At 42.3% G+C, this 27244-nt stretch overlaps 1 protein-coding gene across 1 annotated transcript; it reads right to left on the bottom strand.

The window, feature by feature from the left end:
- Positions 1-300: 300 nt before the first annotated feature.
- CD38 (CD38 molecule) lies at positions 301-27244 on the bottom strand. Its single transcript, XM_061379662.1, has 8 exons — positions 24757-27244; positions 9233-9362; positions 8432-8567; positions 7547-7629; positions 5740-5816; positions 4963-5055; positions 3810-3896; positions 301-1978 (listed from the first exon to the last, which is right to left on the bottom strand). Exons 1-8 carry the CDS (start codon positions 24993-24995, stop codon positions 1897-1899), a joined length of 927 nt encoding a protein of 308 aa, XP_061235646.1. The 5' UTR covers positions 24996-27244; the 3' UTR covers positions 301-1896.

Genomic DNA, 27244 nt, shown 5'->3' with positions numbered 1-27244 from the left:
AAAAACAGTCACCTTTGTTAATTACTATGTCTGAGAACAACATATATATCCAGATGTCTGTTTTCAAGGTAAAGACACAGGATGTTTCACTTCCAGGCACGTGCAAAGACGATGACTTCTCTGTATAAGATGGAAAGTGAGGTAGTGAGTGTAGTCTGGGGAAGATGTGCACTCTGCCCTTTCTCTGCTTTCCTGGATGGGTATATATAGACTTTCATATGTGGAATGAATTTCTCAGCTAATTTTAGGAAGTGAGTTATTTTCATGTTCAGTCTGAGGTTAAGTAGAATGTGACATGAATTAACAATGTTTGCCATCAGCAATTTTATTACAGGTCTCGATTTTACAGTCAACATTTTATATTACAACAGAAGAGGTACAAAAGTGAGCATGAAGACAAACTCTTGACCTGTCAGAAATAACCTATCTGAAAGCATTGGTATGTGTCTGTGTCGATACATCCAAGTAGCTACATGACAGAGTGCAAATAAAAATACATTTCACTTAATGTAAACATTATGGGTGAGGCTTTGGGTCTGGTCCAGCTATGCTCAGTGCAGGCCTCTGTATTACAGAGAAAGGGCTCCTCTAGAGGTGCACGAAATTACACCGGCTTGTGTAGTTCCATAAGGATGCTTCACACTCTGGGTAGTCACTAAAACAAAGAGTATTATAACCTTCTGTCTAAGGGATCATGGGAACCTCGGTTTGCCTACCAAATTGACAATGGCTGGTTACGCTGGTGCTGCAACACCTGAGAGTATATCTGTAGCAAAACCTGCTCAGTATTGTTAGTGCCGATGAGACTGCACAAAGGCACTACAGCCATGACCACAAGCTGGCCTCAGATCTTTGTTTTGTTATAAACCTGCACTTGACTATGCATGTGAGAGCAGTAGAATAGGAATCAAACAAAATCCATGAAGCCTGCTGGTTCAGTGTACTGCAGCATGTCTGTGCATATGAATTATACACTGCAAGGCATCACCTTTCACCTCAGAAACTGAGGTCAAGAGAGACTCCTTATTGTGGCAACCGTTTGATGTTTGTCTCTATTCCAGGGGCTGGCCAGCCTGTGGCCTGAGGGACCTTCCATGAAAGCTGGAAGGCTTATACTTGCTGCTATATTAAGAATGACATGTAATGTGAACTGCAGTGGTGTTTCCAGTAGGATTTTAATGGGGCCATCTGAGCCAGTCTTGCTATTTTCTCTCTCCAGCTACACACTTGACATGTCCTTACAGCTCCTGGCAACCCTCTGAGTGGTTTCTGGTCTTTTCTTGGCTCAGCTCAGTCGTTTCCCCACCAGCCACTTACTTATGATGCCCATTAAAAGGAGGCTCTGCCTCTCCCATTGCTTGCTTTATCTGCTCAGAGGTGCCACAGTCTCTGGGAGCAACATGATCTATACCATGTGCCGTGGGGCAATGTTCCTCTCTGGGGGATGTTGCACTGGGATGCAAGGAGAATGTAGAATGCTTTGGTCATTTTCCATCCAGCTTTCCAGCAGGGAGGAAGCTGAGTGCTGATGCCAGCAAGCCCTACCTCTGGAAATTCTTGTTCTTCTCCGTGCACACCCCAGGGAATCCCCACTCTGAGCCCCTGGGCACAAGTGGAGTTGTACAGGAGGGGGGAAACCAGGGCAAACCAGGGCAAAGCATCTGCCCTCAACCACCGAACATCCCCCAGCCTCTCTGAAATAGTGTGTTGTGTGCATGTGTGTACAGTCATGACACCTAAAGTATCATCTGCTGCTATGTGGCTGTTAGTATCACAGCAAGGGTTTTGGTTATGGACTCTGTACACACCACATTACTATTTATCACCCTAAGCTATTTAGCCATATCTTTTCCAGCTTTACACACAGTCAACTTCAGTAGCATGGAGGACTCCGTTTCATGGAGCTGCTGTGGAGCTGGTGCAAAGTTTGCAGTCTGTGTGGTCAGGGTTATGCACACACTGAAGGAGCTGAACTGGCCTGTGACAAGACACAAAGGCAAACAAAACTTAAGTAACCACTTTGCAAGTATAACAGAATGGTTCCACAGTCACTATGTGCAACATGAAAGTCAAAGGGTATGCTACATACGAGCTTATCAAGTGGATGGCTTAGGATATAGTTTTTTAGACCTTGCTGTGAAAAGATAACTTTGGTGTTTATAGGGGCTAAGGACAAGAGCAGGTGAGTACAAAATAAAGTAGGATGTGAACTCACACCATGTCAGCTATGCTGTGATTAGACAATAATTATGAAGAAGTAAGATCTCTTTCACAGACTGCGGAGTTGATGCCATGCTGGAAGTTCACCATCCTGCTTACCCAGTGGTAATCCCTATTGCTATAATGTAAAGCTGTTGCTAACCATGTCAGACAGAATTAGGTATTTTGCTAGAAGTACACCCAGGGAATCTATTTTTAAGTTACTTCTGGAACGTGCTGCTGCCATGGACGAAAGCAAGAGAAAATGATCAGTATGGATTGCTACATGGCATGAAAAAACAGATGCTCAGCTGATATGGACCCACATGGATCTGTTTGGAATGACTTCAGGGGAGAGAAGCTCATTTATATGATCTATTCCAAAGAGTTTTACTGCACATACAAATTGGTTAGTTTATTATTGCTCTCTATAAAGAACAGTAAAATTAACTGTTCATGTCACTCTACACAGTTCTCTATGTATGTGTTAGTTGAGCTCTGACAAAAAGCTCTACTTGTTATTCTATCTTAAGAAGCAAGTTGTGATCCACAGCAACAATTGTGTCAACAACTCTTCACAGTGTGTTTCAGGTTTCTCCTTCAATTAATCCACAACAGATCTGAGGTACTACATATTTCCCATTCCTCCCCATTCCCTAGTTTATTTCATCATAGGCTGAAATAATCTGTGCCTATTTACAGGTCCTGGGAGTACTGGTTAAAGGCTGCACGTACCCAAAGAGAAAGCGAGTACACAGCTCATCAGATTTACACACCACACCAGTGTTAATATTTTCACAATGTGCAGAGCGCCCATTAGTCAGGTTCAGCAATACCTGAACAGGAATATATTGCTCTGCCATCAGGATTAAAGTTCTATCACCAGTTAAGGAATTTGACTCCTTTGCAGACCAACTTTTCCTTATTTAATACGAATGGAATGAGTTCAGTGGTTTATAGAAATGTTTGTTTCTTTTGGAAATGCTCTTACCCAAGTATGAATTCTTCACTCTTAAGAAGTTGTTCCTGGCAGATATGGTAATACTGAACATTTGCTGCTTTTCTAATGTCACTAAAGAGCACTAATGAAGGTCTCTGAAACTACACAGAGGGATAAAGGATCTCAGGCTTTTCCATCTCTTCAGCAGGCAAGTCTGAACTTGGGCTGCTGTTTCCTGGACTCCTGTTTTTCTCTCCTGACAATGGTGAATTATAGCAATTACTAATACTTATCATGTTTCATGCCTCACTCTGACAAAGCAGCTGGATAGAAAGTAAGCTTAAGCTATAGCGAAGGAAAAGCTCCTATTTGGATCTCATTACTGTGTGTAAAAGCCTGGTCAGATGAGAATCTGTTGAAGGAGGCTGGGTTGCCAATTGAACTTGCTCAATGGCAAGTGCAGGGCAGAGAGCAAACCCCAGACCCAGCCAACAGGAGGTCTGCAGCCAGAGTGGAAGCTCCTGAGAACCACACAGCCGCATCCAAGGGATGAGATGGCAGTTAAGAGGGGACTCCCTTCTAGCTTGCTGTAAACCTATATTGAGTCAAGAGGGAGACGCAGTATTAGTTTTGTGTTAAGAAGTCACCACCAATAAGAGCAAGTAATTACCTGTAATTGTCTTCACAGGTGATCTGAAAGTTTCGTTCTTCTAAGATGCTTTTTAACCTCTTTATGGAATAACCTGAGCAGGATTCACTAGAGAGAAAAGTCTTTCATTACTTGGGTTCCTTCTGTGTACAAGAAGCTCAGATACATTCCACACTAAGTCACTTTGCTTTATTTCAGGTAAGATTCTTCAAAAGCTTATTTGCTAATGTGCTGTAAAGTCCATTGGTGTGCGGAGTTTTGGCTACCACTGGGCCTTCGCTCTTACAAGGTATGTGATACTCAGTTGTGTATCTTGCACAAGAACTTTATGCAAGAAGGTATCTGTGGGAAATAACTTAGTTCCAGTCACAGTTCAATGTGCTCTAGAGCTGCTCCAGAGCTGCTGCTTGCCTCCATCCACAGGAGTATGAAATGGAGCTTATTCAGTCTCTGGAACGACAAAGGGATCAAGTCCTCTGTGTGATGAGAAAGGGTAAGTCATGAAAACCAGCAGCTAAGTCCCAGGCAGGACGTATGCTAGGATGAAGCAGACAGAAAACATGGGTGGAAACAGGATATGAGCACCTCCTATTTGTCTTACTCAGTCTGTGACTGCCTCTGCTCTGTTTTTGGCAAGGAGCTGAGCGACTGCTTGAGATATCCAGCCAATATGAGAGTAAGTTGCCCAGGACCCACTCGAGTTTCAAGTATGTCCAACAGATGGAGACTCTGCAACCTCTCTGGGAAGCCTGTTCCAGCCTTTGACATTAGTTTATCAAAAATAGTTCTGCTCAGCAATAATTGTACTATTCCTGTGAACAAACATATTTTTCCACTGTTCACCCTGAAAAAGTAGCCTGCTCTGTGACTTCTGTGCTGCACCCACATTAAAAGTCTGTAGAGTTCAGTGAGGTTGGAAGGAATGTAAAGGTCATGGGACCTCTTGAAAGTGAGAGAAATGTCAGTGTGTCTTAGCTATAACAGTTCAGGAGTACCTATGGAAAATACTAAAGAAAACAACAGTACAAATGTTATTCTTTTCAATAAAGTAAGCAGCTAAGAGATTGAATGTGCAGCAAGTTTTAACACATTATTACTGTTAGACAGTCGCTCATCAAAGCGGTGCCATCTGCCTCTCACACACTTCTCGTTGTTTCATACTGGCATGACTTACCTTTGAGGTCCACCAATGTCATGCATAAGCCAAATGTGTACTGCAGAGACTTTGTCTGGATTTAGGTTAAAGATCTCAATGCTTCCAAAGATGCTGTAAGAATGGGGCATGAAAAAGCAAAACATTCTTAGTTATCTGAGAAAGTTGTACAGAGTATGAAACCCAAATACTTGTGCTGCTATTATTCTCCGTGAAAGAACATTATCTTGCTAGTTAGTGGATTTTCATAGGCTATTTAATTGCCTTATGGTAAAATATTTTCTTCCCATTCTTATTTCACTGTCAGCAGAACCTTTGAAACTGTCCACAGGCTGAAACAAGATAAGGTTTTTCCGTCTTTTCTCCTGTATGATTTACTTGCTATTGATTTGGTTTGGAGCAAGGGAAATAAACACGGCTGTTCCCCCAGCCAGCATATTCTTCAATGTCTTTCAATATTATTGAAGACTGCACAGTCTGGAAGGGTAATATCCAGTCAGCTCCATAAACAGTTAGAAATGTGTCATTCATAATGAATAAATGCACCATCAACGCACCAATAAAGTTACTTTGTGCAGTAAGAGCATACTGTTTGCCCCATCTGCATACTCTCTGGCAGATTTTAATTACAGTCACTGTATAGAAGAAGTTAAGTGAATCAGCTCTACAGCAACCAATGGTTTAGACCCCTATATGTGTTTATCAGAATCTATTCTGCGCTGGGACTCACTAGCAAAGGCTTGTTCACCAGCACACAGGCCCCACAGAAACTTGGATGGTAGCATGCTGAGTAAATACCTGCTGCTTTTGAAAGCTCCAGCTTCTAGTGATCCATTGAGCATCACTTGAACCACACCACATGCTGTTTCTGCAAACTGAACAAAGCAAATGGACATTATATTCTGGCACTACGAGCAGAGCCATGCCAGACTCGCAGCTAGTGGAAATCACTGTGACTCTTTGATGTCATCAGAACTGACTTATACAAGTGCAGGATCTGGGCAATATTTTTACAGAACATGTCAGTGCAAAAAACCCCGAAAGCCTTGAAAAGCTATGGCAAAACTGTGATAAAGCTGCAGTAGCCAGGTATGAAGTGTCAGTCTGAGACTGCAGCGATCATATAGGAACTCTGCTGTCACTGCTGGTTTCAGATTTTACAGGGCTTTCCAGAGCTCCCCAACTTCAGCTGCCTGATGGGGCTGTAGTAAACTGGAATAACTCTGCTTTAACTCCAGTGGTGAGGTTGAGCCAGAACAGAGGTACCACTAGTTTAAGGACACGCAAACCATTGTGCATTCATTACCTTGTGACTCATGCTCTGTGCTCTTCTGTGGCTTGAGAATTTTCTCCACAGTGGTTTTAGTCAAACTCATCACTGAGATTTGTTTGATTTGATTTTTAAAGTACTGGATCATGTAATCACTGTTCTGTTATTTAAAACTTGTGCCTGAATATTTAAAGACTTCCAAGTTTACAACATGAAGTACTCACTAGATAGGTAATCTGGTAGTAAGACAAATAATTTTTCAAAAGCGTAACACAGGGGACTGTACTTCTCAAATCTTCCCAGTGTTACATCTAAACAAGTGTGGCTCAACCTCGGATCTCAGGAGCTGTAAAACTGCAGGAAAGTTTCATTATTTGTAACTTTCTAATGTAATAATCATGAGTTTCAGTAGATTTTAAATTTATTTTGTCTAGAAAGCCTGCAGCTGAGCAAGCCTGGCTCTGTGTGGTGGTCTGTCGCTCCTGGACTCTGGAACTGGGCTGATCAATGCGAACATAGAAACTCTTTTGACCTTGGAAAAATTATGTACACTAGTTTACCCACAAAACAGCATCTTTTTACAATGAGAAGACTTTCTTATGTACATGAGATCTGAAGCATACCAGAATGTTTGCTTTCCACCTGAGCAGTCAGCTACTAACAGTCATATCAAGGGTGAAGTCTTGAGAGACATGTAAAATCAAACTGATACAGGAGAGCAGGTTCTTGCCTGGCACTTTTCCTGTATAAAGTGCTGATTGAGCAATGCCAGACTGACTGCTTAACTTGGGGTAGCAGGGTCTTATTTGTGTGAGGGGAGTTGGCATGTGCACATGGGTGGGTACATCATAGGAACCTTGCCAGCTACTGCTGTGAGAAGACATGCTCTTCAGGTTTGCGCAGGAAGCTGGAAGGGGACTGCCTGCTGCTTTGAGTGTTCCCGTGCCAATTCGGGCACTGCTCTCAACATTAATGTGCTGAAATGAATTTTGTTTTAGCACTTTCCATCCTCTGATTTAGTTAAGGTGGTGACTATTGTTATTGTAAACGTTATTTGCAAAGCTCCAGCTGTCTGCCGGGTGCTGTTCTAGACAGTGGCACACAGTCCACAAATAAGAATGCCCCAATTGCAGTGACATTAAATACCGTACATAAAATATGGGACCTTTGAAATACAAATTTCCACATGATTTTTAGCACCTGAAACCAAAGCTCGTGTGAACTTTTACTATTTCATGTTCTAAGTCCAATCTGCAAACTCACATTTTTGGCAGTGTTAGCAACTTAGTACATTTCAACATTCTTGGATTTGGGGAGATTTATTCTGAATCTTACCATCTTGGATGCCAATTTCCAGAACACAGAGACAGGGTTGCTTTCACATTCACTTCGTTTTGGACAAGATTCATAGTTGATTCCTGAGAAGAAATACATTTGTAAAATAGCTAAGGTTAGAGCAAATATTGTTGCAATGTTTAGATGGCTTTGAGAGCTGACTAAGGATGGCAGAAAGATTTGCTCCTACAAAAGCAAGAAGACTACATAGGACAAGGGCTCTAAGAGGAAAAGGAATTTGCATGCATTCAAAGGTTTTCCTGTACGCTCACACACATTTCAGGAAGGCAGCTACAGGCCCTGTATGCAAATAATTCCCAGAAAAGTGATACAGGAAGATAAAGGGTCCTAAATGTGAGAAATAGGTTGGCAAATACTCTTGACAAATACTCTCTGACTGCATTGCAAAATCAAACTTTGCTCAACATCTTCAGCAATTCCAGCCCAGTTTAGTGGTTGCCAACTTTAAACACCAACCCAGGAGTCATGCAGGCATCAGTAACCCCAGGTACCTGCATGCTACCCCTCCACTTTGACTGGCCTACACCCAGGACCTTTTTGATTTGCAATCTTGTTTTGCAATCTGTCCCGTAGAAGTTGCAGGAAGGAAGCAAGTAAACTAGATAAAGAGGGTTAGATGTGACCATTGGTCTAAGCAGCAACTTGGTGTTTTAATAACAGCCAAAGTTGTGTTCTCTAAATTAACTCAAGAGCTAAGTATTATTTTCAGTCTTCCATAACATGGAACAGAAGTACAATAAAGGTTTTAAACTGAATTACAAGAAAAGAATATGTGGAAAGGATCGTATTTAGGTATACAAGAGAAAAGAATAATCTGGAATTCAAATGTTCATATTTGTTTTGCAAAAAAATAGGACTTATTACCTGGGGCAGAGGGGTCTCCACACCATGAAACCCCATCAGCCATATAACCCAACAAGGTGTCCTCCAAAGTAAAGAAATTTTGGTTGGATTTTGTGTAACGATGAGCGAGGTCATTTGTCTTGCTCCAAAACAGTGACTGTAAATAAGGTACAATGTTTAATAAGTGATACTTACACTAGAGCTGGTCAGGAAATTTTCCTGGAGAAAAAAAGTTTTCATGGTAATGAAGGAGTTTTTGTTTTCATTGAAATGATGCACGTTCCCCTTAGTGGGTCAGTTCTTATTTCTCCAGCCCACATTCCCATTTCCCAAATCTATTTGGGCAGTTACTTTTTGTGGCAATTGAAGTGCTCAGCCTGTAAAGAATTTTTAAGGAAAGGTTTTGTCTAGTTCTCATAGGATAAACACGTAATTTGTAGTGTGTTTTGAACTGCACAGGGAAGAGCAGTGTTTCAGAAGCAGTGTCCCTCTGACAGCATGACCGCATGCTCCTTACAGAGAGCTGTATGCTTATGGAACAGGAGCATCTCCATCACTTCACCAGGATCATTCCAGTACTGAGGTTTGAATCAAGCCTTACATAGTGATGATTTCCAGTGACAGAGAATTAACAGGTTTGTTTGGATCCAAAGGTGATAACTGCAGCACTACTGCAATAAGCACAAGAGAGAAACACCATCCTTGTGGACCTATAGACCCTCATAACCATTATGGACAAGATCCCATCACCCAGACCACTGCTCAGGCATGCCATCCCTCAACAATCCTACTTAAGAAGCCCACTGTGCATTCTGATGTTACCTTGTTACAGGGTATAGGGTGACTTGCTAACTCCATTAAAGGCTGGTAATCTTCTGATGTAGTATTACAGGGATTCTTGTAAATGAATGCCTGTTTTAATGATTCCCATATTTTTAGGCAATCCATATCTCTGCCAAAAGATTAAAACATAGTTAATTAGAATTTATGAGTATTTATGGATATGAAAGGATCTCTTTCTGTTATAGTTAAATACTATGGATCAGATTTTAAAGGAGTTCTAATTATGCTCAGGCACAAAAATACATTACCTGTTACAAAAGCAGCATATCTTCAACAAATTAAGTATAAAATGAGGAATGAGCACTTCTAAAACATTTTTCTCTCTCTCCTGCATTTTAAATTACTGATTATTGCAGCATCTGAATGTCCTCTATGATTTTGTCCCCTAAAAACAGCAGTGCGGATATCACATAAGCAGAAGATTTCATTCCTTGATTATTCATGACAAATCATCAGCAGCACGTGGCAGACTGTAGGTTCTACATTTTAAAGCTATGGCTGAAGAATACTTCCTCCTCAGGTACAGTGAGCCAAAAATATGCCCATGTGTATCCCCGTGGAGCATTCAACCCTACAGAAACAGCATCTACAATTTTATCTAAAGCAAAAGCAGGGCTCTGGCTGGTTTGGACCTGGTATTATTTTCATTTACGCACTAATTTGCAGGTATCGACTTTACTGGAGCCACAACTGATTTGCACACGTACAACCAAGATCCAGACCAGGTGCTTGGTCTCCAGTAGGTTTTTCCAGTCTCATGCTGATCCTCCACTGTGTTACGGGTTCTGGCCCTATTGCTCTCACTGGCATGAGTCAGAACTCCACTAAAGTTGTAAGGGGGGAACTGCTTCATGCCACGACACACCCTATCACCTCAGCCTACATTTGTTTCTTAAGATACTACTTCATCAGCCTAGGAAGCAAAGTGCCTCTTTGCTGACAGAAGCAGGAGCCCTTTTGTACTATGGAGAGGAAATCTGTTGCAGTGTGGACAAGCAATTTTGTATCCCTGTACTGAAGGAGTGCCATGCTCCCTTGTTGAGGCTGCCGCAGACAATGTCTGGAACAGCTCAGAACATCTGCTTCCTTGTACTTGAGGTTATGAATGCAAATATAAGGTAATTTGTAATTATTGTCTGTAGTATGTGTTTGCCAGGCTGTGACCCCCTGGGCGCACTTCCCTTCCTCTTCATGCTCCCATAGTTTCAGGTCCTGTGGAAAGCCTGCCCCTCTCATTGCAGCAGTGACAGTATTGCCACAGTTCTGCATCCTCCTCTTCCCTGTTTTTACGTAAACGTAATATGCTGACTGCGTTATCCTACTGTCTGCTTGTCTGAATGGATCTCTTCTGACTGTTGCTGACTCATCCACTCTTTCTTCACTGTTTTCAATCTTCTCCCAGTGTGTTCCCGCTACAAGCCATTTGAAGAATGGACTTAGTCTTGTGTAAAGAAACGAATGCCTTCAGAACACTATAAAAGTAGCACTGATCAATTACTATGTGACAGACATGCAGCTGCAGGCTTTGTTACCATTTGGTAGGCGGGTAACATGTAGGATGTGGAATTTGATTAGTCTTGAAAATAGTCCTAAAGGGATTAAGAAATGTGGTAGTAATTCACTGAAGATTTCCAAGCATTTTCAAGTTAATCCTCCCTACAGGCCTGTGATCTCATTGCTACTGCTGAACTTGATCACAATTTCTACTGAGTGCCCTTCTGAGCATCAGAATTGCAAACTGGAACACAGGGAGTTGAGCTGTATTATGCAGGCCTCTTCCAAACTGCAGGACTCAGAGCCACTTGTCAGCTCCTGGCTGTTCCCTTGCTGTCTGGACATGAATGGTCTTCCTTCCCTTCCTAAGCCTTATGGAAAATAAACATCATGCAAAGAGGAGGCCAGACTCCATCTGTGTCCAGAAGAAAGCAACAGCACCACATACCAGAGGGAATGCCTCTGTCTTGGGGCTTGGGTCAGTATCACACTGGGAAGGATCAGGCAAGCTACACCAAGATGTCCTTGCCCTGCCTTCCCTTCTGCCTTTATTTATGCAGTAACAAATCTAACTTAGCATTATACATGGTAACGGCTATTGGGAGGACATACCAGTAAGGTGGTTACTACAGCAGGTTTCCATGTCCCAGTTTCTTCCAGTCCTCCCCCCATGAGGAGTCTATGGTGGATGTGTCTTCATCTCTCCCTCTTGGGGCAGCCAAGTGCATTATGCTACAGAGCTCTATCTGGGCTGCAGATACCCTGAAGCCTGACCTTGCTGATTTGAAACAAACTTGGGTATTGCCACTGTACAGTGTTGTCTGAACTGTGGACAGAGCCTGGGGACAGGACAAGGCAGCTCTCTGGCTGTGTAACAAACAGCCAGACAGTATGACAGTATGACAACAGGGCAGCTCTGGCCACATGCTGAATTTCGTTTCTTACCATGCCAGTCTGTCACAGGGGCAGTGCCTGCAGAGTAAGGACCATGTCTCCTGTTTACATAAACCGTATTTACCTCCAGGTAAGCAGTGACTAATAACAATGATGCTTTTTTACCAGGCTATTCTCTTTTATCCAGGAGCCTAAATACACTTTCAGTTACAGTCACTGTAGAAATAAGAAGCCAAACTGCAGATGCTGTAGGGAGCACAGTCATTGCTTTGCTGTTGCACAGCCATGTCAGGGAGCATTCACATGTTTTACTTAGCAGAATTTAACTTGGGTGTATTATATTTTCTCCTGGAGGAGCCTGTAGCTGGCTGCAAACCTTGTAAGCAGCCCACAGAGGCCATCTTCCCAACTGTGGTACTTCATTAGGCATTGGGAAGTTTTAAATACCTCTGCCTGCCACATAGGATTACAACATGACCACACTGCATCAGCCAAGAGAGAGGGCTCCTACTGATTAAAAGGTGACTTTACTGAATCGGCAGCTGTCCCCTTTGCTTTGCACAGTCAGTGGTATCGTAAAGAGAATTTGTAGGGCTTGGCTGTAAGCACTCGTGCATCTCACAATTACATGGAGCACACTTTCTGTCAAATGATTTGGCCTCCTGTCAGGACTTTTCTTTATAAGCTGCTCCAGAAATGCGTTCTACATAACAGTATAGAGTATAACAGTATAAGAGCCGCAGGTGAGAGCTGGTTACCCGGTCATTTATCCTTTTGTATTACAAAGTTTTAAGTTTCGTCTCAGAAAACAAAATATTCAAGGAATCCTAAGAGAAACCTGGGGTTTTAATTTCCAAAGCAGAGAGGTGAGTGAGAGACACCATACAAAGCATTTCTGCTGCTGGACCCAAGTCATGGCTGTAAGACACACAAGGCAACAACAACCAAGCTGATTCACAGTCCTGTCAAGACGATTTGCTGAATCACAGATACAAAGCACCAGGTTTCCAGCATTTCAAGACACCGAGCTCAGCACTTGATGATATGCATGGATGTCATTCAGATGGGAAAGGAGAGGCTTCATCCACAGCCCTGGCAGAGCTGAGCAAAACTGTGTGTTTAATATCATAGAAGTGCTTAGCCTCCAAATGGGGAAGCTCTTCTACAGCTGGTAATCGATGTGGTGCTTTTAGTTGTACCACACAGAAGAATGATAAGGCATGAAGAAGACCGATAAGGTATATTCTAATGATATAGAAACTAGGCAATTTCATCATCATTTTAGAAAGAAAAATACAGATCTTTAACGTAAAAAAACACATATGAAAGCTAATCAATATTCCATTTTCACTGTCCTCACCTATCAACATGTATAATTTTACAACTGAGTATAGTAATTCATTGATTTGCCATTGGAAAGCTCTTTCTCTGATACGAAATGCAGGTTTTGCCTCACATCTCAAAGAGATTTCCAGGCACATACAACAACAATTTTGGTTGATCTATGGAAAAAATAAGCAGTGAGGAGACTTTAGGACTTGTTAATCCCAGATCCAGGAAAATATGCTACTCTGTCCAACCTCACCCTTAAGGTAGACACTATCAATAAGGTTTCACCTGTCCTTTTTCCAGCACAGCAAGAAAGTATTTGATGTGCAGCATTTAATTGACGCTGAGCAGAGCTAAGGGCAGAAATCTGCTGTAGCTCTGGGCCTCCTGAACACAATATGAGAAGTTTGCTGGCACATGGAATGCTGAGAATTCCAGTGAGAACACTTTCAGGTTGGAACAAGCACATCTGCCTTGCCTAAAAATGCCTGAGAAACAAATTGTCTTCTTAAGGCTGCTCCCAACTCCTTATTGGGAAGTTCTCAGTCACAAAACGTGTTCATTTAGTTTTCTTTTGGTTAGAAAAAGAATGGAAGGGTCCAAAAGAGATCACCAGTCTACCAGTCAATTAAATTAATCCAGTTTGGATACAGGAGTCCATGGTGAATACACTTACATGCTACTTTTACATACCATTCTGCTGCAGGGCTTGTGTGCTCTCCATCCCTGGGTTTTTACATGTTCTGTGTTGCCTATAAATTCTGCATTGTATCTGTGAATATCATCTATTTATGCATAATGGATTTCTTCCTTTGAGGCTAACTTTTTTATGCTGAAATATTTAAGGCCTTTTATTCTTCTACAGAATCTGAAATATTTAATTCCAATTCAATAATATGCAAAATATATATACTATATACATAATTATAGAAATACAATCTTATGTTTCATTTTTTAAAGCTCTTTTTTTTTAAATTAATAGAATTTGGGAAATGCTGGTAAATGTGAAGTAATACCTAACAGACTCTAGAAGAAACACTGAACCCTGTTGTAAACTCAAGAACAGAGCCTACAACCCTTTCTCTAGAAAGTGAGGTTTGCAGAACTTGCCTTATGAACATTTAGAGACAGAGATTACATCCTGCACTCAGTATAGCATAAAATAAGGGCTGGTATACAAATAACCATTACAACTACCGTTTCCTTATTAAATCCAAATGTTTTATATGCTGCAAAGTATATCCTGTATTTGTTCTTATATTTGGGCAGAAGTTGCTTTTTCCAGTGAATCTGAGTATTTCTATACATTGACCTTTTATAGGAATATCACATTAATCTATTCAGCGGAAGCTGGGGCCAAGAATATTCACATTAGCAGCTATCCTCAGAGCCAAACTTTAATGTGCATGTTAGAAAAATAGCTTATGCGTCATTATTTCTTGCATATCAGTACACTGGTCTGGCTAACCTTGAAAGAGTGTCCTTTCACTTAAAGGAATGGGATGGTGTTGAGGTACGTGGGAAATCACTATCAACATATCTTTTATTTTTAATTAGTTTTTAATTATTTTTCTTGTATTTTTTTTCTTTATCAGGGACTGTAGTGATAGGACAAGGGGTAATGGGTTAAAACTTAAACAGGGGAAGTTTAGATTGGATATAAGGAGGAAATTCTTTCCTGTTAGGGTGGTGAGGCACTGGAATGGGTTGCCTAGGGAAGTTGTGAATGCTCCATCCCTGGCAGTGTTCAAGGCCAGGTGGGACGAGGCCTTGGGTGACATGGTTTAGTGTGAGGTGTCCCTGCCCATGGCAGGGGGGTTGGAACTAGATGATCTTAAGGTCCTTTCCAACCCTAATTATTCTGTGATTCTATTATTCTATTATTTTCTTCCTTTCACTGTACATGATGGAGCAAATTCATCCCCAGCTGAAATGGATCTAATTGGTATAATACCAAGGATAAGTTTCATCTCTGCTGATTTCAGTTACACCATGAACAATATCTTTCAGTTAGCACTGGACATGTTAAAATCTCTTAAGAAGGGCAGTGTTTCCTTGGGCGATGTTGCCTCCAGTTTTTCACTCAGAATTTGCAAGAGATACTTCAAGTATGGAACCTGTTTTAAGCTTACAAGTGAAAAATGACTTCCAGGCTTTGTTCTGGAGAACTCAATAAACTCTGCCCATATTGTCTGAATTGCTTTACCAGGCAGAGAGACTTTCCCCATGAGACATGGTCTCCCCTGCCATCAATAGGAGCTTTTCAAGGTCCTGAGTTTTCCTTCTAAAACATGGCAAGGTTTTCAGGACACACCAAGGTTTTAATTGTGACTCTGAAGTCTGAGCTGGCCACAGTGCCCTGAGCCCTTTGAGCAGCTGCCCTTTGCAGAGACCAAACTTTCCCAGCAGTTGCAGTTTGTATGTGAAAATCCTTCTCATTTGCTATCGCCTTCAGCCACAACAGTAATGCAGATATGCACCTAAGCACTCAGAAATACGGCTCTTTAAAACGTCAGTGAGAAGTTTGTGGTTATAACCAAGCTCCTCAAAGGCATAAGACCAATTCATAGCCTCCTGGGAGTCTAAGCCATTGTCTTCACTTGTAAAAGCCCAGACATTTCAGGAGAACACATGTCAAAGCATCTAAATGCTGTATCAATATTCCTGCATCTAACAGACACATCTTTGCCTGTGTGCCAGTTTATCTTCCTCTTTTAAGTAAACTCTGTCGGCTGTAGACAGCAGCGCAATTTATACATCCATATTGAATTCAGTTGTTTTTTTTCACGTGAGCTTACAAGTAGCTTTCTTTATGTTGTCAAAAATCATGCAATGAACAGTAACCCTTATGCCTGTGTTGAGAAGCCCTCTGTAACCTAAAATCCTTTTGCTGCCTTTTATGTGCTAAACACTTCTGTTTTCCCTTCTGCTGTCCCTTCCCCTCTCCCAGCCTCGCCATGCCTCTGATGCTCCGGAGTAGATGCCGTGGGGCTGCCTCCAAGCCCAGCCCAGGCAGCTGTGGCCAGACTCCCCCGCAGTCGCCCGGAGGAGCGGGTGCGAGGAGCTAAAAACAAGGCGAACACTGCCACCACGCGGGAGAAGGGACTTCTCCGGAGCAGCAGCTGAGGTCAGCACCAAAGTTTTGCAGTTCTTCACGGGGCTGACCCATCTCCGGACCACTGAGTCAGGAAATGGGCACGTGCATGCAACGGATCAGCTTCCTTCATACTCTTGCACCTGAAGTCTCCCATCAGGTACCTTTGTGCTAAAAATCAGGCAGATGTGCATTAACAGAGGTCAGCCAACATGCTGTCATTGCTGAGGATTTGAGGAGACACATTACTGTCTGCTGGTTTTAGTACTGGTATAATAGAGAAGGGAAAAATTACCAAGGAAAAAAGATGAAGGAAGCTTATGGAAGAGCTGTCAATCCCAGCATCTTCAATGAGTATGAGCCTCTAGCTACCCACTTAGTTTAATTATTGCAAAGTGTCTGCCACTGAAACATTTATGGTAACTGACTTTTTTCCAATATGGGAATGACATACTGGATTTTTTTGGCAGCTTGATTTTGTAAGTATTGCTCTCTGCTAATTGAATAGTTCACAAGCCAATAAAGAAAGTACTGAAGGAACTGACTGGGAATAGAGACAGAGATCCAAAACTCTGCCTCAAAGAAAGATGACTTCTGGGAAGGTTACCTGTAGGCAGAGCAATTAAATTCTCCATGGCAGATACAGGGAATATGGAGGCCTGAGAAAAGGAGTACAAGGTGAGATTTCCACTGGGTGCACTTCAGGGCTGTGTGTGCTTGTGTCCAAGGAATGACCTGGAACAAACTATAGCTCCTTGTCACACCGGTCCTCAACCTTTGGCAGGAATGAGTTTTTAGGGACAGGTGTACTTGTGGCTTTGATTTATAGCTCCTAGAGTATCTTACGTGAGTTGGGAATCAGTGTTCCAGGCCAATACTAAGCCTTACCACCCTTCTGGGAAGGGCTGAACCACGAGGTGGCAGCTATAAACCAGGGAAGAGCTCATCTATATACTCAGATTCTTTTTCTGGCTTAATTTCAGCTTTCCCGGGTGAAAAACCAAGCTGCTTGAGCAGATGGTGGTTTCAGCAATGCTCTGTAAGTGGGACGTAGCCTCCAGAAGGGCAGAAGTCTCACCTGGACTGTATTTTGACAGAGAGTCATAACTGCTCTACAGTTTAAGCTTCCAAGTGAGGGCCATGTCATCAACAGACAATAAAGGGAACAAATTTAAGCTGGCATCTTACCTCTTGATTAGAAAGTGTATTATTACTATTGTTTTATTTTTAATATTGAACTTAGAAAAACACTTTTATAAGAATGAACTAAATAAAGGTATGTTAAGGTAAGGAAACGCTCAATGGCTTAATGCAGCTGCAGATGCTCTTTTAGGTTTTTTTTCCCTTAACATGAATTTGTAGCACACTGGGGGCTTTTATAGAACTAAAACTGCTGGAATTTGGCATAAGTGCAGTAAGTCAGGAGAAGTCCCTGCTTCAAGGGTAGCAAGCATCAGTGGGGCAAGGACAAGGGAGTGGATCAGGGATTTAGTACAAGTGTGAGTGTGCTCTTTGCTAATGCCTTATTTTGGTGTCATCTCTTGGGAAGATAAATTGCATCTTTAGCATCTATTTCTACCCTTGGACACCTGAGGTAGGTTTTCATTTGATCTTAGAGGGAAAATGGATCTATTACTCCTATCCGTATGCATAGTCAAAGCTGTATTTCCCCACAGTGCTCTGAGGCATTAAACAGCTCTTGAAGTTTGGCCATAATTTAAAAATGTCAGCTGAACAGTATCACCTCTGAACACAGCTGTTTTCACTGGCATCTCTACAGATGCTACAGGAGAACTGAAGCAAGGAGGGGTGCGATGAACAGGATTCCACCTTTCAGCAACAACATTAACATCAACAAATACTTCTAATGAATGTGTAAAAGGACAGTACGGACAGAATGATACTCTCTCTGGTATCTGGGATTAAAACCAAAGGAGATACTCACTGCAAGGAGATTTTAATATATGACAGAGGAGTAATTGTGATGTAGTGTGTGTAGGCTAACCCAAACGTGAAATACTATTTGAAATACTATTTGAAATCCTACACAATCTTGCAGCAAGGACCAGTAAATATGTAACCACCGTTATATAAATGTAAGAAGTTTGAGTATATGAGAAATACATAGTCATTTAATAACAATTTACATATGATTATAACTTAATATAGACAACAGACAGATGAGTTGACATATGGCTGCCAAAGCAAGAGAGAAATTCTGATTTCGGCAGCATTTCTGTTCCTCAGAAGTGCATTGATGTTGGCAATGGAGAAAAGACAAAACACCTTTTGACATCTCCCTGTTAAATTTGCAGGAATTTCTGTCTTTGAGTTGCTGTTGTCAGTGGAGTTACAGCCCGGGAAGGTGTTTTGTGCAGAACTGAGTATGAGCTTTGCACAGAGTTGGATGACTTTTCGCAGTCTAGGGAGTGTATCTTTAAGAAAGATTGAGACGGTTGTTAATATTTACAATCATAGAATTACAGAACGGTTTGCGTTGGAAGGGATCTTAAAGATCACCTGGCTCCAACCCCCTGCCATTGTCAGAATAATGATTATATTGTAATTACCAAGAAACGACAAGAACAGTCAAAGTCACTCACACACAAATCAGAGGAAAACAATTGTAAATTAAGACCTTGTTATAAATATTGAAGGACAGAAAACAGAGCTCTGCACGTTTGATACAACAAGATCGACACAGAAAGGGTATTAAAGACAATACATTAGCATATTAAGTATGGAAAGGACTATTAAGAGAGTACACTGAAGCATTGTAACATATGTTCTGACTTGGGCATTTAATGAGCAGTATGTTATATGATCATCTTAATACTGAGTGTAGCAACAGATATCAACACCATTGGCACTACAGGTGAGCTAAAATGCTTTTGCACCACTGGTGGTCCAAGTTATCCAGTGGACTTCTTGCAAGTCTGAAAGCATTTTCTAAGAAATAGAATAATAGGAAGGCAACTATGGAGATCACATAGCCCAAGTCCTGGCTCAGAGAAGGTTGGCCAGGGCTATGTCCAGTCTGGTTTTGAATACCTCCAAGGATGGAACCTCCACCAACTCTCCAGACATCCTGTTCCACAGCTAGGTCACCCTCACAGTAAAAAAAGTAAAAAAATCTTATGTTTAAATGGAATTTCCTGTATTTTAATTATATTGCAAATTTTAATTCCATTGGCTCTTGTCCCACAACTGGATACCACTGAGAAAGGCTTTCTCTCTCTTCTTTACTTCCCCCATCAGGTATTTATACACACTGATAAGATCCCCATGAGCCTTTTCTTCTCCAGGATGAATAGTCTCAGCTCTCACAGCCTCCTCCTGTATGTTAGACACTTCAGTTGCCTTCATAGTCCTTCATTAGACATGCTCCAAGTATGTCCCCGACCCCCTTGTACCGGGGAGCCCAGAACTGAAGCCAGCACTCCTGATATATCTTGCCAGTACTAAGAAGAGGTGAAGGATCAGCTCCCTCCTGCCACTGCCAGCACTCCTCCTGGAGCCCATGACACCACTCACCTTTGCACAAGGGCACATTGGTGTCTAATGTTCAGCTTTGCCACCAGAAACCCATGTCCTTTTCCACAGATAGTGCAACTAAAGCCATTCATTTGCTCTGGGACCAAAAAGAGATGGTGTAACAGTAACAATTCAATTTTTTTAAGATAATGTGGGTTTTTAAGTAAAACTAGATCCTTTGCACTTTGATGTGTATTAAATTGAGAATCTTTAGAAGTCTGCAATGCACTCTAATAGGGTGCTAATGAATTACTATTAGGTTGCAACACTACCTTTCAGAAGATTCAGTAAAGGTTTCTCTTACATAAGGCATATTTTGCTAATGAAGAGACAACTCTCATGTAAGTTTCATATGTCACGGTTATATAAAATAAAGCTAAGATTTTTGTGACACTGAATCAAATTATGGCTGTTGTTTAGTGCCATGCTTGATGTGAGAATGCTAACAACCAGTGAACAAATACAAAGAAATCAGTGTAAAAGTGCCTAGCAAAGCATGAAGGCAAAATGCAAAAGTAAGCATACAACAAAACCCAGATTTCTTTCTGGAAGAAATTATGCTCAAGTGCAATAGCATCTCATACAAAATTATGTTCCATGTGTTCATTTTAACAAAATGTATCTCCATCTCCACAGGCTGCAAAAGAATGGAAATGCAAAATGCATTCATAGTCATGCAGTCAGAAGCAAATCTCTCCTGGACACGCATCAACTTTTACTATATTCAAAGGAATTACAGACTGTTACAATTTGATATAGAAAGAATTTGCCACAAACTATGAAAACAACATTAGTTGATCCAATTGTATCTAAAGGGGAAGTACATCTTGTGTGTCCACACAGCATTGCATGAAAAACGTACTGAAGTTCTGCGCTTTGCATCTTTATCACTGGGTGTTTGCACTGCTTACTCAGGCACAGTAGGATTGCTGGGCCTGGAGAGTCCCACACGTTACTGAACTGGCTCCCTCTGTGCATCCTTGGTGCTCTCTCACTGCTAGAGGTTAGACTTCATCCAGTTTTAAGTAGGTCCTTGAAAGCTTGGCTTAGTTGGGGTGGATCAGAAATGGAGAAGTGGCTGCAGATCTGAGGGGGAGTCATCATTATCTGGGAATGAAAAATCACTTGAGCTGCAAATGTTAGATGAGTTTATTTCTAGATTTAAAAAAATAGAAAAAGCATTGTTTGTGTTCTGGGGACTCCTGACTATGACCTTTCAGATAACATGTTTTCTCTCTTCCTTCCCCAGGTCACAAAGTGCTGATCATATCTGATCTCAGCATGCCAATTAAAGCTTGCTGAAGGGGAAAACTAAACCAGTTAACTTCTTATCAACAAGTTTCATGCTATGTCTGTTACTACCTGTTCTTCCTCAGTGGGCATCAAGGTGCAAAACCATTTTAACAGCATCCTTAGAGCAACGGGTAAGTTATTGGGTGGCCACAACTGGTCTGGACCAGCACTGATGTGCCAGATCTGAGGTGCTGAGCTGGCCCTGCACAAGCCTGGTGCTGGTGAGCGTGCAGCTCTGCGGACCTCACTGCCCTTTCCTCCTTTGATTACACCGGAGCTAAATTCTTGCGAACTTGGATTTGCGTTGCATGAGACCCGGAGTACGAGAACTGTGCTAGCCACAAGAGGGAGTCCGTACTACTGGGATGGGGAGACAAATAATTCGAGGTCAAATCCTTCTTTCAGACCAAACTGCTTTTGGCTTTTATTCAGATGAAACTGCAATACATACCAATGGCTGTGGCTGATGAGTAGGGTTTTGGTGGTTTTTTTTTTTTTTTTTTTTTTTTTTTTGCAAGACTAGTGAAAGCAGAGCTTCCAGATTTTGTTAATGTTGAAAATAGATAATGCTACTGAGCTGGGAGAAACTATTGCTTTAGCTCCGTCTTCTGGCAGCAACCAGCGTTTTCCAGGGAAGACAAAAAGAAGTACTGCTCTTTAACGGCAGTATCCCGGTATGCAACAATACGTGCAGGGAACAAAACACCCAAAGCCTGCTGCTATACCATCCACATTTTCTCCTTTTAAATGGGACTAACACTGAGAATGCATTATATAAACATTTGGTATTCCCTGCCTCTTTCTCCTGAATTTTGGCACAACGACAGATCTAAGCAGGAAAGCTAACTGAGGAAGCTGTATGTGTACAAATGGTAAGAGTCACCCACCCAGCAGCAGAAACAAAACCAAGGATTGAATTGCACACAGGCAGTTGAACCGAATTATCATCAGGAGGGGCTGTAAACAGCACCTGAGAACTGCTCTTTAGTGAAGAAGTCTGATACAGCACCAAAACGTTTTGGTAACTATGGAGAATAAGCAAATCAACAGGTTAAAATCTGATTGCATGAGGTGTTCCCAAAACTCATTCCAGTGGCCTCACCGGGCTTGGGTTCAGCCCACGAATCATACTGGAAAAGAGAAGAACATGACCAGAGCATGGCCACTGTGTACAGTATCTGGGGCTCCAGTAAGATGAGGGAGAGCACACGGAGGTATCCTCTAGGACTGAAGCAGCCATGATGGTGAAGGTGTATGTGAGCACAGCCATGATGGTGAAGGTGTACACGAGCACATCCATGGTGGTGAAGGTGTACACTAGCATATCCATGGCTTTCTCACATGAGTTATAATATGCAGTTGCAAAAGTACAGCTGAAATGGGAGCTGTAGACTCCTGGCCTCTGTTAACTCCAGCTGTGATATCTATAAATATTTAGAAGTCCATATTCATATGTCAACACTCCCCATTTTTCCCTTAACCTGCTATCTATTCCAATTTGCAATATGGCACTCCAAAACAGCAGTAGTCACACTCACTCACTACTGCAGTGCTTAAATTGCTATTAAAAAAAAAAAGAAAGAATTGTCAAAGATGGAACTTAGTGGCTCTACCATGAAAAAGTAAAAATATGAGGAAATGGCCATGAGTTCTCCAACCCCAGGGCTTTTTAAACAACTGCGCATGTTTATGTAAGATTAAAAGGGCAAGAAGAGACTGTACACATTTATGAGGAAATCAGAAGATTTCTAACCAAGACAGCAAGGTTCCCATGGTGGAAGCAGTGGCACCAGAAGTCCTAGCCGTGCACAGGACACAGCTTCCGCAGCTCATAAGCCTGCCTGAGTTTCTGCAGTTCCCTGTTCCTCCTCCTTATCTTTGATTAAGTGTATCAAAGATCTCACACAACGCAAGATCCAAGGCCTACATTAATCATGAAAGAGCGTGGGATGAAAGATACGGGCCTCTCTGATGTTTCCTGAAGGCACCCACTTCATTATCAGGAAGTGCCAGCAATGGGAACAGTTGGTTACATGGCAGACTGCACAGAGCTCAGCAGGAGCAGAAATGGGGAATCTCAAGCTGGATTCCCAAAAAAGCACTTACACTTGCTTTTCTGTTCAGGAACCTCCCGAACATTTGAAGTGTATGTAAACAAGCATATTTGTCTCTTACATAAAACAAAACGGTGATACTATACGAAAATCATTTGATGTGGAAGAAAGTGAGCTCACAGCCATGAAGCTACTAAAGGGTGTTGGATTATGAACAGCACAAAATGTCATGCCTTGTAAAAACAGCCTTTTCAGAAAACTCGTGATCATGGGTTTGTGATTTTTTAAATGGTGTCCTTGCAATAATGGCTTAAATGAATTATTCCCAGCGATATTTGTGGTCCAGATTCAGACTGTGTTGCAAGCAAATACGTACATGGCGTTGACTGAAAGCATATTTACACAAAAGGGTTTTTTACATCTTCAGCACCTCAGTTTGCATGAAAGAAGCATAAGTAACAAAGGCTCTTTGGCTTCAAAATACTTTCAGATTTAGATACACTTCTCTAATAAAATAATGTGTGATTTTAGAAACGTGTGCATGATTTTGAAAAAGCTTCGGGAACTTTTTTACTTTACTCGTAAAAGGATCCCCCTTCACTAAACCCACTTAGGTTTTTAATGTAAAGTTTCTGCACTCCTGGCCCATTATTTTCCATGTGTCCACTTCCTTTCAAGCACTGCTTTTCCATACAGCACCAGACATCCAAGGCCAAGGGAAGTCCAAATGCAAGCAAACTACGTACAGCTTTGCTCCCATCAGTTTAATGTCATGGAAACAAGAGAGGGATAATTTATTAAGGCAAAGACCAGGAGGGTTCTGTCACCTGGCCAAGGTGTAGTGCAGCCCTGTGGTGCTCAACCCAGACTGGTGCAAATATCTGCTGGAGGTTTACTGCAGGCACAAAATTGAGTGGCTGGTGCCACAGAAGTGATGGATGGGTCCCTGCTGAGAGACCCTGGCTGCTTTGGATCCTGTCTGGAGAGTCTGGGTGTCCCCACTACCTGCAGGAGGCCTGGGGCACACCATATTTACAGTCTGCCTTGTCCTGTGGTCAGGGGATCAATAAAACAATTCTTAGCCCTCACACTCTACTGCAGATCTCGGCCCAGGCAATCTTCTTCTGCTGCAGAGGAGTGTTACCCTGCCTGCTGTAATGGACTAAGCATGGGTGAAGGTTTTGCCTGGGACTGCCGTGCTGGCGCTGTGATCAGTCTGCATTCCCTGTGCAAGCTGTCTGTGCTCATTGTGAGGTCTTGTCCACATACCAAAAACATCTGCTTTGGATAACACCAAGATATTTCCTAATGTCTTTCTAACATCTTTGTCCATTCTATAAATCTGTGCTGAATCTTCTTCTTTTCCTCCCTCCTGCATAGTTTTGATTATGTGAATGTGGGGTCACACATTACAAAATTCCTGGCAGATCAGCTTTACAGCAAAGGGATTCACTTTCACATACTCAGACCTGTTAGGATACAGCATTTTATTTTATTTTATTTTATTTTATTTTATTTTATTTATTTTATTTTATTTTATTTTATGACTCTAAGGAAGTTGCGAAATGCATTTCTGATTATGTTTTGACCTAGGGTTAGTATTACATTAGCTCTGCAGGTAGTTTCCTTAAAAAGCCTCCATTTGGGCACTAACAGCTGCTGTCTGAGTTTGCCCAGTTTGCTGCAAAACAGGAGTCTTACTCCCCTGATTTCCCTCTGCTGCTACAAACCTAGTGGACACAGACAGGTGGAGGTGTGGGACAGCACTCTTCACTTTACACACCCGGCGCACAACTGAGACCACTACTCACCCCAGCTCAGAGTGCCGCGCCATGACGTAGTTGTAGCATCTTCCCAGGATGACTTCTTGCAGATTCTTAGTGGTCCCTCTGTCCTTCCACTTCAGCATTTCAGGACTGCCCTCCTGCTTCCCGTGAGTCAGGATGGAGGCCAGCACGACGGCGAGGACGAGGCCGGCCAGCAGCACCACCATCCCCACCAGCAGGACGGTGCGCTGCCGCGCCCGGGCAGAGCCGTGCTGGAACGGCATCCTGCGAGGGCTGCCTGAGGAGCAGCAGCAACTGCTCCCCCCGCGCAGAGGGAACACAGCTTTCTAGAGTGTCGCCGCCGTCCCCCCCCGCCCCTCGCCGGGCTCGGTGCCTGCGGCTGACAGGAGGCCGGGCTGACCCCCGCCTCCAGCGGCCACCCCGAGCCGCCTCCGGCAGAGCCGGCAGAGTGAGACTGAGGGTGCTGCTGGCCCCGAACAGGAGCCCGCTTGCACCGCACTGTCCCCAGCGGGCTCAGGACAATTCAGTCGTTTTAAAAGCCGAACAGTGGCCTTTCGGGGCTCGACATGAGAGCCTCGCTGGTGCTTGCCTTCTGCTCCTCATCTTGCTGTGGACCTCCCTGTCTTAAACTTTGCAAAGTATCAGCGGGCACTCACAAAAGTGAATCTCAGGAAATTACCCATAAAACTCCCAAAGCCTTTGCTCAAATAAAGATCCCATCACATGTTCCAACTGATGTGTGATTGAAAGATGAATTCATGCAACCTGTTTCCTCTAAATTAATCTGGTTTTAAATGATAGGTGTTGAATCCAGCTTTACCAAAGGCAGTTATCAACCTTGCAGTAGTCATAAAAATATAATTCTTTGAGACACGAAGAGGTATTTTATCTCTCTGTCCCTTGCGGTCTTGGTTAGTTGTCACGTGAATTTCTAAGACTAGTGTGTGACTTGTGGGTTTTTGAGGCTGTGTGAAATCATCTCACAAGAGATTCAGTGTTCTCTGCAGAGGGAAGTTAGACCCTTTTCCTCCTCTCTAAATAGGGCAATATTCTTCCTTAGTCAAAAGCCAACACAAAATAAGACTCAAATCTCAAAATCTAAACAAAAGAAGCTATGCAATGTCATAGAATCATAGAACAGTTAGGGTTGGAAAGGAGCTTAAGATCCTCTAGTTCCAACCCCCCTGCCATGTCAGAATAAATATAAGTTACTAATAAATTGTTAATAACTGCTTACTGATCATCTGTCTTTAACAGGCTGACCATGAGAAAGGGCACCTGTGGCACACCTCCGTTAGGCCAGGCAGTTCTGAAAGGTTGTGCTCTGACCAAAGCCTGCACTGGTGAGCAACCATTTAAGCGCATAATCTGAATTTTTCCGATCCTATTTTCTGAGAAATGATGCAGATGTTGGGAGGTTTTCACTCAGAAATGAAGCCTCAGTTTCACAGTGGCATATCTGGCTGTCAGCCCTGAAGTAGTCAAACAGTCAGACTCAAATGATCGTTGTAGGTCCCTTGCAACTGAAATACTCTATTCTGTATGTTCCCCCTAACAGTGTCATGTCTTCTTAACAGGGAAAACATTGTTTTCTCTTTATGACACTGTTTCTGTTCCCTCAGCGGTCCCCACTGCAGGTTCTGCAGGAAGCTCAGGAAGCTCTGTAGGAGACAATTCATAAGAATTCGCTCATAAAGGAAGTTTTTCCCCATAATCATTCCAGTAAGCATCTGGGTTTTGCCTTGGCAGGCTTGAATGATTGTTCTTTATTTGTTCCTTGTTTTCATCATGAATGTAAGGTATTTACAGAAGAACTTTGTGATCTTTTATTGGACATGAGAGATTACTGAATTTGGTTTGTTTTCCCCTTAATGTTTGTTTACATGTTCAAAACCCACTGCTTCCCAGTAACCTGATGGGTGAAAAAAGTTTTCTTCTGTTCAGATATGACATTGATTCATCAAGAATAAATAAATGAACGCAGACTCAGCAGCTCTGGAAGGTGTCCTTGCTGCTGACTTTGTAACACCTCAAACTACATAAGGAATGTCAAAGACATGTAAATGCCAAGCCTCCTTTCAGCAAGCCTTGGCAGCCTAATCAGGATGAATAAATAGAGAAAGCAGAGTTGAGGGAGCAGCAGAAATGCCAGTAAAAACACATACTCCCAGTGGTTCAGAATCTGGTAGTTTCTTTTTCAGTATGAATGTAAGCATGAACTCACGCCTTGCAAATGTTCTGGCCCAAGAGTATTTCCACAGGAGGTGTAAGTAAGATGATAATGGTGACTTAGTAAGGAAGGGATGAAACAGCATGCCCTGAACAGAAGGGAGCACAGAAGAGAGAGTGAAATGGGGAAGGACGAAGGGAGGTGAAAACCAGTGTGTTTCACAAGGGTTTTGCATCCCCTTAGTTCTTGGAGTGACCTGGATTTCACTTCTTTCCTAAGCAGTTTTCCCAAGTAGATGACCTTAATTAAGCTGACCAACTATTCCACAAGAATTCAGTATCC

The sequence above is a fragment of the Neopsephotus bourkii genome, unplaced genomic scaffold, assembly GCF_033783945.1.
Source record: "Neopsephotus bourkii isolate Nb327-2 ecotype Australia unplaced genomic scaffold, CSIRO-AGI_Nbou_v1 NB_1780, whole genome shotgun sequence".
Taxonomy (NCBI): Eukaryota; Metazoa; Chordata; class Aves; order Psittaciformes; family Psittacidae; genus Neopsephotus; species Neopsephotus bourkii.
Note: the sequence above shows the minus strand (reverse complement) of the source record. Positions and strands in the feature narration are given on the sequence as shown.

Bases quoted from the DNA above. Each gene is read 5' to 3' on its own strand.
- CD38 (XM_061379662.1), bottom strand. From the start codon at position 24,995: ATGCCGTTCCAGCACGGCTCTGCCCGGGCGCGGCAGCGCACCGTCCTG. The intron at 9,363-24,756 runs GTGAGTAGTGGT...ATCTTTTGGCAG, and splicing joins GCGCGGCACTCTGAGCTGGG to AGATATGGATTGCCTAAAAA. The intron at 3,897-4,962 runs GTAAGTCATGCC...TTTTCTCTCTAG, and splicing joins GACATTGGTGGACCTCAAAG to TGAATCCTGCTCAGGTTATT.